The sequence below is a fragment of the Penaeus vannamei genome, chromosome 15 (genome assembly GCF_042767895.1).
Source record: "Penaeus vannamei isolate JL-2024 chromosome 15, ASM4276789v1, whole genome shotgun sequence".
Lineage (NCBI taxonomy): Eukaryota > Metazoa > Arthropoda > Malacostraca > Decapoda > Penaeidae > Penaeus > Penaeus vannamei.
The window spans coordinates 2,421,927-2,436,926 of NC_091563.1; the positions used below are offsets into that span (position 1 = coordinate 2,421,927).

Below are 15,000 nucleotides of genomic sequence, written 5' to 3' on the forward strand. Positions count from 1 at the left end.
TTGTTATCATTATCATTATTTCCATCAATATAATTCATTACCAATATCATTATCATTATCATTATTATCATTATCATTTATTTTCAGTATTACTTTCATTATTATTATTATTATTAGCATCATCATTACCATTATCATCATTACTATTTATATCATAATTATTAGTGTTGTCATTTTTATTTTTAGTAGTAGCAGTAGAAGTTGTAATGTCATTATTATCATGATTATTATCAATCTTATTATTGTTATTACTATCATCATCACTTCCTTATTGTCATCATCTATGTTATTCTCTTCATCATTATCATCAATTACATGATTATCCTTATTAACATATGTATACGCTTTACGTCCACTGTAATTTCATTCATCCAACAACGATTTGGACAACGCTAAACCGAGTAAAAATATATACATTTATTACCAAACGTTTCTGTCTCTTTTGGCGCCATTCCCAAGTATGCGTTCGTCACGTGACTTCCCGCCAGCCAATCACAGGTCGCCTTATGGGTCCTTACATCAGGGTTACATATCGTCAATGTAATGTTATATCTTTTTCGTCGTATTGCTTGTTTTGTTTATAAGTTTATTGTTTTTCTGTATTTCATTTTTTTTTCTATTTCTTTGATTTTTTTCAGTTCCTTGTCTCTTTATTATCATTTGTCTCTATTTATATTAGTTCTTGAATCCGAAAAAAATGACAACTTGGTGTAGAAATACTTTCGTTTACGCATAAAACGTATGGACAGTTAAAAAAAGGAAAAGAAATACACTGGTGTCTGTGTGTGTGTGTGTGTGTGTGTGTGTGTGTGTGTGTGTGTGTGTGTGTGTGTGTGTGTGTGTGTGTGTGTGTGTCGTCAGGCTTTATCAATAATCTTATAACGTCTTTTCTCCACCTATCCCTTCTTGTGGCGCCATCTATGAGCCGCAGAAATTCCTGTCAGTCCATTTTTAAGCCAATTAACCTCCTCCTCTTATGGCTGCCTTTCCTTCCCATCCCGTAATTTAAATAACTGAATCCCTGATAGCTTTGTGATTTAATAGTATTAATATTTTCTTTTCCCTTCTCAATGGCAGTGAAAAAGTCGCTTATATAATTCTATGGCGGTCTTTATGGTCTATATTGGTGCACCTTTATTTGTAATTTCCCGTTTTCTATAACATTTAGTTTATATACCTGTCTTGAAAACGATGTTGCCGCATAGGGTATTTAAACCTAGTTCTTTAGCTTTATTTATTCACTTATATTTTTTTATATATTCATTTATCTATTTCAAGCGCTGGTTATTATATCATGAACCTTAATTTAACGCGATTAAATGTCTTTAAAAGTCCTCGATCATCTATTGTTTAGGTCGAGCAAGTGTTTCTCAAACCTTCCAAGCTTCGTCGGACCCGATTCGAGCACTTATACATTCAGGGGATTCCTTAAAGATAAATTGTATGTAAGAATAAAGGTGTTCTCACACTAGCACTTTTTCCGTCAATTTTTTGACAATTTTCTGAATTTTTGTCTATTTTTGAGCGAATTGTCGATTTTCCAGTCAGACGACAATGATCGTTTCCGTTTGAAAACCTTTCCGTCAACTTTTTCAGCCAAACATACTCAAATCAAGAGTTATATTCGTGAATGTTTGCATAGATGTTAAATAAAATTGTCAAAAAAAATCGACGGAAAAAGTATTAGTGTGACAGCACCTTAAGTGTTGATAAAAAAAAAAGTTTTCTTTTCATTAACAACAGTAAAATAAAAAATGTATATATGCTTTGTAGACTAATGTCAGATGTGTGATGAAAATAGAACTGAAAGCAATTAAAATTAATGAAGATGATTAAAAATGTATACGATATATATATATATATATATATATATATATATATATATATATATATATATATATATATATATATACATATATATATATATATATATATATATATATATATATATATATATGTATGAAACAAAGCATAGATATGTACGAAAACTACAATGAAGATACAAAAAATATATATATTGGAAATGAAAGAGAAAAGAGCATAAAAAATGTAGTGAAAAAAACTTTTCTTTTAAGACATCCTAAACAGTACAAAATATTTTTTCCCGCGAAAATGACGACAAATATGAAAGAGATAACGTGTAATTTTTATATCAAACTTGTGTACTAAATGGACATAAAATGATGAAAAATGGGGAAGTGGCGTTTTTATAGTTTATTATGATATGAATATAGAGAAAATATATGAATAAGGCGAAACAATTCAATAAAAGATTTGTAGGTTAATTGACGTTTTTACGCTATGCAAGGTGTACATTATTTTCATCGCTGAATTTAAAAATTATAATAATAAAGGAGAAAGAAAGGAGGTTTGAAAGATCGCTGAAAAAGTGTAACAAATGAAAAGAGAAAAAAAAATGAAGATCCTGATAACACCATAAAAACTTGTGGTTTTAGAGATAACAAGTATAAACTAAATTCAAAATTGCAATTCTAAAATAAATTATTTCAATTCCTGTGATGACTGTATAAAAGAAAAAAAAAACATAATAATTTCCATGTCATTTATTTTCTCTCTTTTTTACAGAGACCACAAATTGAACTTTTTTGTGTGAGAAGGAAAAAGGAGAAAAACAAGTAGACGAGAAAAAGTTTTGACCCAGGCCGCCCTCGACAAGATGGCGGGCTTGGAGAGTAAGGCGCCGCTACGGCCAGTCAGGAGAGTCCAGTTTGGTATTCTTAGTCCGGACGAAATCGTGAGTGTTTTAATGTTATCTTTATTATTGTTATTATTATCATTATTATTGTTAATATTATTGTTATTATTTTACTAGGTAGGGGAGAAATTCTCTCTCTAAATGTATGTCTGTCTCTTTTTCTGTCTCTTTTTTATCTCTCTCTCTCTCTCTCTCTCTCTCTCTCTCTCTCTCTCTCTCTCTCTCTCTCTCTCTCTCTCTCTCTCTCTCTCTCTCTCTCTCTCTCTCTCTCTCTCCCTCTCTTTCTCTTATATCCTTATACTCTTACCCCCCACCGTCGCATTCTCTCTCTCTCTCTCTATCTATCTCTCTCTCTCTCTTCCTCCCTCCATCCCTCCTTCCCTCTCCCCCTCCCTCCCTCCCTCCCTCCCTCCCTCCCTCCCTCCCTCCCTCCCTCCCTCCCTCCCTCCCTCCTCTCTCCTCCCTCTCTCTCCTCTCTCTTTACTCTCATATCATCATTCTTCCCTCCCCCCCCTTCCCCCCCGCAGCGTCGCATGTCAGTCACCGAGGGCGGCATCATGTTCTCCGAGGTGTACGAGAACGGGCGGCCGAAACTGGGCGGCCTCATGGACCCCCGACAGGGCTGCTTGGACAGGAACACCCGCTGCACCACATGCGCTGGCAACATGGCCGACTGCCCGGGTCATTTCGGCCACATGGATCTGGCCAAACCCGTCTACCACGTCGGGTTCCTCACCAAGACCATGAAGATTCTGCGCTGCGTGTGCTTCTACTGTAGCAAGTTGCTTTATAATACGGTGAGGGTTTTTGTTTTTTTTTAATGATGGTGATGTTTTTTTTTTTATTTATTTATTTAATTTTGATTTAATTTTTTTTATTTTAATATTTTAATTAATTTTAGTGTTTTTTTTGGGGAGTTTTTTTTTTAAATGATGGTGATGATGGTGATGACTTAGGGTGTGATGTGGCGGGTTCTTGTGGCGTCTGTCATTTATTGTATGTAGAATATGTAGTCTTTTGTATTGTAGTAAGATATTCATTCTCGTTCATAGATTGTGATCTATATATTTATCTATCTATCTTTCTTTATCTTTATCTCTCTCTCCTTAATATCCAACAAAAATTCTATTAAACTTGAACTTTGACCTCGTTTCCTTTCCTCCCCTCTCTCCTACTCCTTCTCCCTCCCTCTCCCTCCCTCCTCTCCCTCCCCTCCTCCCCCTCTCCCTCCCCTCTCCCTCTCTCTCCCCTTCTCCCTCCCCCTCTCCCTCTCCCTCTCAACTTCTCCCCCTCTCCTTCCCCCTCTCCCTCCCCTCCCTTTTCTCTTCTCCCTCCCCCTCTCCCCTGCCTCTCTCTCTCCCTCTCCCTCCCCCCCTCTCCCTCCCTCCCCCCCTCCTTCCCCCCCCCGGCAGCAACACCCGAAAGTCCGCGAGATCGTGACCAAGTCCAAGGGCCAGCCCCGGAAGCGCCTCCTGCACGTCTACAACCTGTGCAAGGGCAAGATGATCTGCGAGGGAGGCGACGAGGTGGACATCGCCAAGGAGCCCGAGGAGCCCGGCCAGCACCCCCACCACCCCGCCCAGCACACCGCCCAGCTCCGGAAGGCCAACACGGGCGGCCACGGGGGCTGCGGGCGGTACCAGCCCAACGTGAAGAGGGTGGGACTCGACCTGATCGCCGAGTGGAAGCACGTCAACGAGGACACGCAGGAGAAGAAGCAGGTCCTGTCGGCCGAGAGGGTCTACGAGATCTTCAAGCACATCTCAGGTCGGTGGGGGAGGGGGGGGGGAGGGGGAGGAGTGGTAGGGTGCGGGTGGGAGGGTGTGGAGGAGTGGATCGGGGTGAGCGAGTCGGGATGAGTGGATGCGTGTGGGTGGATGGCTCCCGGCGAGCGACGATGGAAATAAATCCGCCATATTCCAGAAATCTCACAGCCATCTTGAGCCCCCAGATCCCTGCGGCCGCCCTTCACCCCCCGTCCTCGCCTCCCGCAGACGAGGACTGCTACCTGCTGGGCATGGACCCCCGCTACGCGCGCCCCGACTGGATGATCCTGACGGTGCTGCCCGTGCCCCCGCTGCCCGTGCGCCCCGCCGTCGTGATGTACGGCTCGGCGCGCAACCAGGACGACCTCACGCACAAGCTCTCCGACATCATCAAGGCCAACAACGAGCTCCTGCGCAACGAGCAGAGCGGGGCGGCCGCGCACGTCATCGTCGAGAACCTCAAGATGCTGCAGTTCCACGTGGCCACCATGACGGACAACGACATGCCCGGCATGCCCAGGGCGCTGCAGAAGTCCGGGCGGCCGCTCAAGGCCCTCAAGTCGCGCCTCAAGGGCAAGGAGGGCAGGATCCGCGGCAACCTGATGGGCAAGAGGGTCGACTTCTCCGCCCGGACCGTCATCACCGCCGACCCCAACCTCAGGATCGACCAGGTGGGCGTGCCGAGGTCCATCGCGCAGAACCTCACGTACCCGGAGATCGTCACGCCCTTCAACATGACCAAGTGAGGACCGCGGGGGAGAGGGAGGGGGAGGGAGAGGGAAGGGGGAGGGAGAGGAAATGTGAAAGAGGGAGGGGGAGGGAGGGGGAGGGAAGGGGGAAAGAGGGGAGGGGGAGGGAAGGGAAAAAGAGGGAGGAGGAGAGGAAATGTGAAAAGAGGGAGGGGGAGGAAAGAGGGGAAAGGGAGGGAGAGAGGGAAAGAGGGAAAGGGAGGCAGAGAGGGAGAGCAAATGGTTAAGAGGGAGAGGAAGTGGGCAAGAAGGAGGGAAGGGGATGGGGAAATGGAGGGGGAAAGAGGGAGGAAGGGAGAAAGAGAGAGGGAGAGGAAGTTGTAAAGGAGGGAGGGGGAGATAGAAAGTTCAATCGTACTGATAAATCATCTTTTGAAATCCACTGTTATCAGTTATATATGTGTATGATTCAGAAATAAAACTGCAGATTAAGAAAAGTCGGTTTCACGAAACTTTGAGTGCATTTCGGTTGAATAACATCAAACTGTTTTTTTTTCTGTTTACTCATATTTTTCTCTTTTCTTGAACGTTGAACTGTTTCCTTTTCTGTTTGTTTACTATTTTTTGTTCTCTCTTTTCCTCTCACCTTCCTTCACTCCTCCTCCTTCATCTCTCTTCACCTCTTTCCCTCTCCTTGCTTTCTATCTCACTCCCACTGCCCTCTTCCCCTTCTCTCTAACCTCTCTCTCTCTCTCTCTCTCTCTCTCTCTCTCTCTCTCTTCTATCTATCTATCTATCTATCTCCCTACCCACTCCCCACCCTCCTTTCCTCTCCCCTTCCCTACCCCCTCTCACCCTACCTTACCCCCTCCCACCCTCCCTACCTCCCTCCTTCACCTCCCACCCTCCCTCTCACCCACCCCCTCTCACCCCACCCCCACCCCCCTCACCTCACCCCAAGGATGATGGAGCTCGTCAAACGCGGCAACAACCAGTACCCCGGCGCCAAGTACATCGTGAGGGACAACGGCGCTCGGATTGACCTCCGCTACCACCCGAAGCCCTCTGACCTCCATCTGCAGTGCGGGTACCGGGTCGAGCGCCACATCACGGACGGGGACCTGATCATCTTCAATCGCCAGCCGACGCTGCATAAGATGTCCATGATGGGGCATAGGGTGAAGGTGAGGATGGGGTGTGGGGAGGGGGAGAGGGGGAGGGGTAAGAGGGAGGGATGGGGAGAGGGGAGGGGGGTTGGGGAAAGGGGAGGGATGGGGGTTGAGGTAGGAGGAGGGGGAGAGAGGGAGGGAAAGGGAAGGAATGAGGGAGGGGGGGTTGAGGTAGGGAGGAGGGGGAGAGGGGAGGGAAGGGATGAGGGGGAATGGGGAGGTGGGTTGTGTGGTAAGAGGAGGGGGAAAGGGAAGGGATGGGGGGAATGGGGAGGGGGATTGAGGTATGTGGAGGGGGAGAGGAAAATCCAGGGAGCGGGATTGAGGTAAGTGAAGGAGGAGGGAGGAAAAATAGGGAAGAGGGGAGATTGAGGTAAGAGGGAGGGGGTTGAGAAGGGTATGAGGTACGAGAAGGAGAGAGGGAGAGGGGGGGGATGGGGAAGGAAATGAAGAGAAGAGAGGGTCGAGGAGGGACAATTAATAGGAAAGGGGAGAGAGTTAAAGGGAAGGGAGAGAGGGAGAGGGGGCACAGGGTTAAGGTAAGAGGGGGGAGGGGGATCCTGTTTATTCTAGATTTCATTTTCTATATTGTTTTTATATAGATCTTATTCTTTATCGATTTTATGGTTTGGTTTTCATTTTCTATAGATTGTTTTTATATAGATTTTATTATTTATCGATTTTATGGTTTGGTTTTCTGTGGTTGATGGGGCAGCCATAGTGACTGTTTTCGATTCATAAGTAAAATTATTTTGCCCTCTGGATCTCGCTTATCATTATCTTTGCCATAGATATCATTATCATTATTATTACTATCAGTATCATCATCATCACAGATAGTATTCTCATCATCATTATTATCATTGTTATTACTACAATTATGATAAAAATGATTATTATTACTATCATCATTATTATCATTATCATCATTATTATTATCATCATTATTGTTATCATCATCATCATTATTATCATTATTATTATTATCATTATTATTATTACTATTATTATTATCATCATTATCTTTATCATCATTATTATCATCTTTATCATTATTATTATTATTATCATCATTATCTTTATCATCACCATTATCTTTATCATCATTATTATCATCTTTATCATCATCATCATCATCATTATCAGCACCCTCATCCCCATCCCCAACCTCAAACAACCACTACCCGACCGACCCCCACGCAGGTCCTCCCCTGGTCGACCTTCCGCATGAACCTCTCGGTGACGTCCCCTTACAACGCCGATTTCGACGGCGACGAGATGAACCTCCACGTCCCCCAGAGCATGGAAACGCGAGCCGAGATCGAGAACCTGCACCTGACGCCTCGGATGGTCGTCACGCCGCAGTCGAACCGCCCGGTGATGGGGATCGTGCAGGACACCCTCACGGCCGTGCGGAAGATGACCAAGAGGGACGTCTTCTTGGAGAAGGTGAGAGGGTGGGTGTTTTTTTTTTGGGGGGGAGGGAGGGGGGTGGGGAGGGGGGGAGTGGGGGGTTTTGAGGGAGGGTTGGGGAGGGGAGGGAGGGGGAGAGGGAAAAGGAGTGGGAGATGGAGAGGGGGAGAGGGAGGGAGTGGGAGGGTTTGTAGGGGGATGGATTGATATGTCAGTAAAAGTTAATGATTTTTGTTTATTGAAATTCAGTGTGTTGCTAGTATAAACTTCTAAAAGTATTGAATAGCGTAAGTTGATTATACAGTAGTATTCCTACCATGAAAATGGTTGGATATATTACTACGTTCACATATTTGGGGCCGCTAGCCCAGGCTAAGAAAAAAAAGTTTGGGTAACACTGTCTAATATTCTCTAAATAATAATAATAATAATAAAAAATAAGAAATAAAAAAAAAGTAGATAGAATTACTCAAGTCACCCCTTCAAAAATACACAAAACCTCACATTCTCTCTCACACGCAAATCTCCGTTTTCTGTAATCGAAACCAGTCTGAGATGATGGACTTGCTCATGTTCCTTCCAATCTGGGACGGAAGGATGCCCCACCCGGCCATCCTCAAGCCCAAGCCCCTCTGGACCGGGAAGCAGCTCTTCTCCCTCATCATTCCCGGTAATATTAACGTAGTCAAGACCCACGCCACGCATCCGGACGACGAGGATGACGGGCCGTATAAGTGGATTTCACCGGGAGACACTAAGGTTTGTGGGTATTTTTCTTTCTTTCTTTGTTTCTTTCTTTGTTTTTCTTTTTTTATACAGGATTTTGATTTTTATTTTAATTCTTGGTTTGGTTGTTTGTTATATATTGGTTTATTCGTTGGTTGTGTTGCTTTGTGATATGGTATCTTCTGCGGTATTTTTATCATCGTCTTTTCATCTCCGTCTTCGCCTCCTGGTCCTCTTCGTCGTTCTCTTCCTCTTCCATCGCCACCAATACCTCCACCTCTACCACTTCTACCTTCATCTCCATCTCCACCTGCACGCCTACCTCCCCCTTCCCTCTCCCCTTCCCCCTCCACCACCTGTCCTTCCTCCTCCTCCTCCGCTTCCCTCTCCACCACCTCCCCCTCCTCCTCCTCATCTCCCTCCACCACCTCCTCCTCATCTCCCTCCTCCCCTTCCCCCTTCCCCCTCCCCACACCTTCCACCTTCTCCCCTCCCTCCCTCCTCCTCCCCTTCCCCCTCCACCACCTCCGCCTCCCCCACCTCCTTCTCCCCTTCTCCCTCCACCACCTACCGCCCCCTCCCCCCGCAGGTCCTGGTGGAGCACGGCGAGCTGATCATGGGCATCCTGTGCAAGAAGACCCTGGGCGCGTCGTCGGGGTCCATGATGCACCTGGCGTGGATGGAGCTGGGCCACGAGATCGCCGGCCGCTTCTACGGCAACATCCAGACGGTGGTGAACAACTGGCTGCTGCTGGAGGGCCACAGCATCGGCATCGGCGACACCATCTCGGACCCGAACACGTACCGCGTGATCCAGAACACCATCAAGAAGGCCAAGGAGGACGTGATCGAGGTGATCCACAAGGCGCACAACGACGAGCTCGAGCCCACGCCCGGCAACACGCTCCGCCAGACGTTCGAGAACCAGGTGAACCGCATCCTCAACGACGCCCGAGACAAGACGGGCGGCTCGGCCAAGAAGTCCCTCACGGAGTACAACAACCTGAAGGCCATGGTGGTGGCGGGCTCCAAGGGCTCCAACATCAACATCTCGCAGGTGATCGCGTGCGTGGGCCAGCAGAACGTCGAGGGCAAGCGCATCCCCTTCGGCTTCCGCAAGCGGACGCTGCCGCACTTCATCAAGGACGACTACGGGCCCGAGTCCAGGGGCTTCGTCGAGAACTCGTACCTGGCCGGCCTCACGCCTTCCGAGTTCTACTTCCACGCCATGGGCGGCCGCGAGGGCCTCATCGACACGGCCGTCAAGACCGCCGAGACGGGCTACATCCAGCGGCGCCTGATCAAGGCCATGGAGAGCGTGATGGTCAACTACGACGGCACCGTCAGGAACAGCGTCAGCCAGGTCATCCAGCTCCGCTACGGCGAGGACGGCCTCGCCGGCGAGTTCGTCGAGTTCCAGAACCTGCCCACCATCAAGCTGTCGACGCGGCGCTTCGAGGACCGCTACCGCTTCGACATCTCCAACGAGAGGTACCTCCGGAAGCTGTTCACGGAGGAGGTGGTCAGGGACGTCCTCGGCGCGCCCGACGCCATCACCAGCCTCGAGACCGAGTGGCAGCGGCTGCAGGAGGACCGCCAGATCCTTCGGCAGGTGTTCCCGAAGGGCGACTCCAAGGTAGGAGGAGCTGCCGTCAAAAAAAAAAAAAAAAAAAAAAAAAAAAATGCGGGGGTTGAATTAAAAAATATGCGGGGGTTGAATTCATAGTTTCTATCCAGTTATACCCATAAACTAGTCTCGGTAATTTCCACTCTCACCCAACTCGTTCATTCCCATCGGTATCTCATCATAACCAAAAACGAAACATTCCAATACTGGTCGATAATTACCCCCCCCCCTTCTTTCTCCCCCCCTCCCCCCTCCCCCTCCTCCCCCTCTCCCCAGGTGGTCCTCCCGTGCAACCTGGACCGCATGATCTGGAACGTGCAGAAGATCTTCCACATCAACAAGCGCACTCAGACGGACCTCTCGCCGGTGCGGGTCGTCGACGGCGTCAGGAGGATGCTCGACAGGTGCATCGTCGTCAGCGGGAACGACCGCATCAGTCGACAGGCGAACGAGAACGCCACGCTGCTGTTCCAGTGTCTCGTGAGGTCGACCTTGTGCACGAAGAAGGTGGCGGAGGAGTACAGGCTGACGGTCGAGGCGTTTAACTGGCTCGTCGGCGAGATCGAGACGCGGTTCAACCAGGCGCTCGTGAGTGAGGCCGCGGGCTGGCTTCATGGGCGGGGTAGGGGGGAGGGGTGAAGGCGGGGCAGTGGGGAGAGAGGTGGGGGTGTCTCTGCTCTTTGGGGGTGTGCCTCTTTTGGGTTCCCTTTTGGGCTCTGGCTGTCTTTGTCTGTTTGGCTGTCTGTCTGTTTTATAGCCTTGTCTCTTTCTCTCTTTCTTCTCTCTTTCTCTCTCTCTCTCTCTCTCTCTCTCTCTCTCTCTCTCTCTCTCTCTCTCTCTCTCTCTCTCTCTCTCTCTCTCTCTCTCTCTCTGCCCGTCTGTCTCTCTTCCCTCTCCTTTCCATCTCCCTCCCCCCCCCCCCCCCTCTCTCTCTCTCTCTCTCTCTCTCTCTCTCTCTCTCTCTCTCTCTCTCTCTCTCTCTCTCTCTCTCTCTCTCTCTCTCTCTCTCTCTCTCTCTCTCCCTCTCTCTCTCTCCCTCTCTCTCTCTCTCTCACCTCCCTTTCTCTCGTCTCCTCTCGCGTGACAATATATTCTGCAATCCCTAAATATACTTACTGTGTGCATTTCGTGTTTCATTTTTTTTCTAACTCACTCACAAAACTCGCAGCGTTCATCAGGACACCGACATGAAGGTATGTTCAAGTCTTTATTCATTAGTAAATATTGAATATCGTTTTGAATATGTCATTACAGTAAAAACTTAGAGAAAAGAAGTGGTAATTGGTCCTAAATGTTTAAGGTCTGTTATTTGGAGAAAACAAGGTTGTTTCGAGTTATTAAGTCAGCGTAACAGTTGTTATTGTTATTACAAAGGAAGATAGATGACTGTGGAAGGAAAAGGCTTTTTTTTTTTTTTGTTACTGCAAAAGCTAATAAATCAACTTGACTCTTTCTTTTCTCTCTCTCTCTCTCTCTCTCTCTCTCTCTCTCTCTCTCTCTCTCTCTCTCTCTCTCTCTCTCTCTCTCTCTCTCTCTCTCTATCTATCTATCTATCTATCTATCTATCTCCCTGCATCCATCCACCCATTCATCTCATTCTCAACCCCACTCTCCCCCCACAGGCTTCCCCGGGCGAGATGGTGGGCGCCCTCGCAGCCCAATCCCTGGGCGAGCCGGCCACCCAGATGACCCTCAACACCTTCCACTTCGCCGGCGTCTCCTCCAAGAACGTGACCCTGGGCGTGCCGCGTCTCAAGGAGATCATCAACATCAGCAAGAAGCCCAAGGCGCCCTCGCTCACCGTGTTCCTCTTGGGCGCCGCCGCCAGGGACGCCGAGAAGGCCAAGAACGTGCTGTGTCGGATGGAGCACACCACGCTGAAGAAGGTGGGGGGTCGGGGGCAGAAAGGGGGTTCCTCTGGGGAGGGGGGGTAGAAAGGGAGGTCTCTGGGGGAGGGAGGGCGGAGGGAGAGGGAGGTAACAGGGTAAGGGGGAGAGGGGGGGAGAAGGGGGTTGAGGAGAGGGTCGTGGAAGTGTTAGGGAGAGGGGTGAGGAGAGTAGAAGGAGGTGAGGAGGGTGGGAGAGTTAGGGAGAAGAGAGGGAGAAGGTAGGGGGGCAGGAGAGGAGGTACGTGTAGGGGCAGTAGGAAGGAGAGGACAGAGAGAGGAAGAGGAGGTTGAGGAAAGGGTCTGCCAAGGGAGGCGGAGGGGGAGGAAGCGAGTAGGGTAGGGGGACGGAGGGAGGGGGTGGTGAGAAGGAGATGAGGGGCTTGTGGGGGAGGCGGGAGGATGTACTGTGTTTGTTTGCTTGTTTGTGCGTGTTTGTTTGTAGGGGTGTGTGTGTGTTTGTATATGTGTCTTTGTGCAAATGAGTTTGCGTTTGTGTTTTAGTCGAGGTGTCGAGACACGGCAATTATATACCATACGCTCTACCTATTTATCTATCTATCTATCTATCTATATATATATATATATATATATATATATATATATATATATATATATATATATCTACCTATCTGTCTATCTATCTACCTATCTATATATATATATCCACCTATCTATCTATATATCTACCTATCCATCTATATATATACCTATGCATCTATCTTTTTACCTGCCTTCCTACCTATCTACCTATCCATCTATCTATCCATCTACCTACCTACCTACCTCCCTCCCTCCCTCTCTCCCTCCCTATACCATACCTACCCCTATGTCAAGTCATCATCCGTCTATCTACCTCCCTCCTCCCCTCCCTCCCTCCCTCCCTCCCTCCTGCCACTTAGCCTTACCTCCCCACCCACTTACCTATCCATCTACCTATCTCCCTATCCACCTACTCCATCCATCCATCCATCCATCTATCCATCCATCCATCTACCTATCCACCTATCCATCCATCCATCTACCTATCCACCTATCCATCCATCCATCCATCTATCCATCCATCCACCTATCCATCTATCCATCCATCCATCCATCCATCCAACTACATATCTACCTATCCATCCACCTATCCATCCACCTATCCATCCATCCATCTATCCATCTATCCATCCATCCATCCATCCATCTACCTATCCATCTATCCATCCACCTACCCATCCATCCATCCATCTATCCACCTATCCATCTATCCATCCATCTAACCATCCATCTCCCTCCCAGGTCACCTCGAACACGGCCATCTACTACGACCCGGACCCGCAGAACACCGTCATCGTCGAGGACCAGGAATTCGTCAACGTTTACTACGAGATGCCCGATTTTGACGTCTCGAGGATCTCGCCCTGGCTTCTGCGCATCGAGTTGGATCGGAAGAAGATGACAGGTGGGTTGAGGAGAGGAGGGGGTGGGGGGAGGAGGGGGTTGGGGGTTGGGGGAGGTTGGGAGGGAGTTAGGGGGAGGAATGGGGAGAGATTTCGCACACTCCTGGCTTCTGCGCATCCGAGTTGAGACCGGAAGAAGCATGACAGGTGGGTTGGGGAAGGGGAGGGTGAGTTGGCGGAAGTTAAAGCCGGGGTGGGTCCAGTTGGGGGATTGGGTTGGGGTGGATGTAAGGGGGAGGTGTGGGAGGGGAAGGGGGGGTGGGGGAGGAGGGGAGGATTTCGCCCTGGCTTCTGCGCATCGAGTTTGAGATCCCGGAAGAAGATGACAGGTGGGTTGAGGAGGGAGGAGGGGGTGGAGGAGGGTGTTAGGTGGGAGCTGGTGGAGAGGAGAAGGGTGGGGTTGGAGAGGGTGGAGGTTTGGGGTGGAGGGAGTGGGAGAGGGAGGATCTCGGCCCCTGGCTTCTGCGCATCGAGGTTGGACCTGGAAGAAGATGACAGGGTGGGTTGGGAGTTGGAGAGGGGTGGAGCCGGAGAGGGGTGGGAGAGGGGGTTGGGGTGGATGGTGGGAGGGGAATTGTGGGAGGTTTCCCAGGGAGGTTTGGGGGTGGGGGGAGGGGGATGGGAGGAGGGGGAGGAGTTGGGAGGGGTTGAGCAGGGTGGGGTGGAGGGGGATGGGGGGTGGAGAGGAGAGGAGGTAGTGGAAGGGGGGAGGGGAGTGGGAGTAGGGAGGGAGGGATGTAACCCGCGTAGCAGCTTCATGGCTTGCATCACGAGTTGGACCGGAAGCGAGGATGACAGGTGGGTTGGGTTAGGGGGTGGGTTGGGGGGTGGAGGGGGAGGGTTGGGGTGGGAGGAGGGGGAGAGGGGTGGAAGGGTTGGGGGTGGTGGGAGTGTTAGTGTGGGGTGAAGGGTGGGTGGATGGGGTGAGGGGGTGGGGGAGAGGAGTGGAAGGGAGGGTGGGGGAGGGGGTGGAATGGGGTTGTATGGAGGGAGGAGATGGATGGGGGGAGGTTGTGGGGTCGGAAGCTGGGGTTGGGGAGGAGGGTGGAGGGTTTGGGGGGTGGAGGGGGAGTGGGAGGGGAGAGGATTTCGCTCTCTTTGGCTTCAACTCTTGCGCATCGAGGTTGGGGATCGGAAGAAGATGACAGGTGGGTTGAGGAAGAGGGGTGGAAGTGTGGGGGTGAGAGGGGGAGGGGTGGGAAGGGGGTTGAAGGAGGGTGAGGAGGAGGGGGTGGAGAGGGAGCGTGGTTGGGGAGGAGGGTGGGTTGAGGGGTTGAGGAGGGTTGAAGGGGATTGGGGTGGGGGAGGTTTGGGGAGAGGGTGGGAGGGGGTGGAGATGGGATGGGGGAGGAGGAGGATCTCGCTCTGGCTTCTGCGCATCGAGTGTGGACCGGAAGAAAGATGACAGGTGGGCTGGGGGTTGAGGTGGAGGGTGGGGGTTGGGGGAGGGAGGGGGTGGGGGTTGGGAGGGGTGGATGGGGGGAGGGGGGTGGGGGAGGGGTGGGGGTGGGGGGAGGGGTGATGGAAGGGGGTGCGGAAGGTTTGGGGGAGGAGGTGGTGAGGT

At 49.7% G+C, this 15,000-nt stretch overlaps 1 protein-coding gene across 1 annotated transcript in view; it reads left to right on the forward strand.

Moving 5' to 3' along the window:
- The window catches only part of LOC113814039 (DNA-directed RNA polymerase II subunit RPB1-like), a 24,685-nt gene that overhangs the window by 5,054 nt on the left and 4,631 nt on the right, over positions 1-15,000 (forward strand). Inside the window, 11 exon segments of the mRNA XM_070130282.1 lie at positions 2,587-2,755; positions 3,244-3,513; positions 4,129-4,483; positions 4,711-5,224; positions 6,133-6,355; positions 7,544-7,789; positions 8,303-8,512; positions 9,069-10,115; positions 10,383-10,694; positions 11,729-11,992; positions 13,276-13,438. Of these exon segments, the coding sequence (XP_069986383.1) occupies positions 2,678-2,755; positions 3,244-3,513; positions 4,129-4,483; positions 4,711-5,224; positions 6,133-6,355; positions 7,544-7,789; positions 8,303-8,512; positions 9,069-10,115; positions 10,383-10,694; positions 11,729-11,992; positions 13,276-13,438 (3,682 nt within the window). The 5' untranslated portion in view covers positions 2,587-2,677.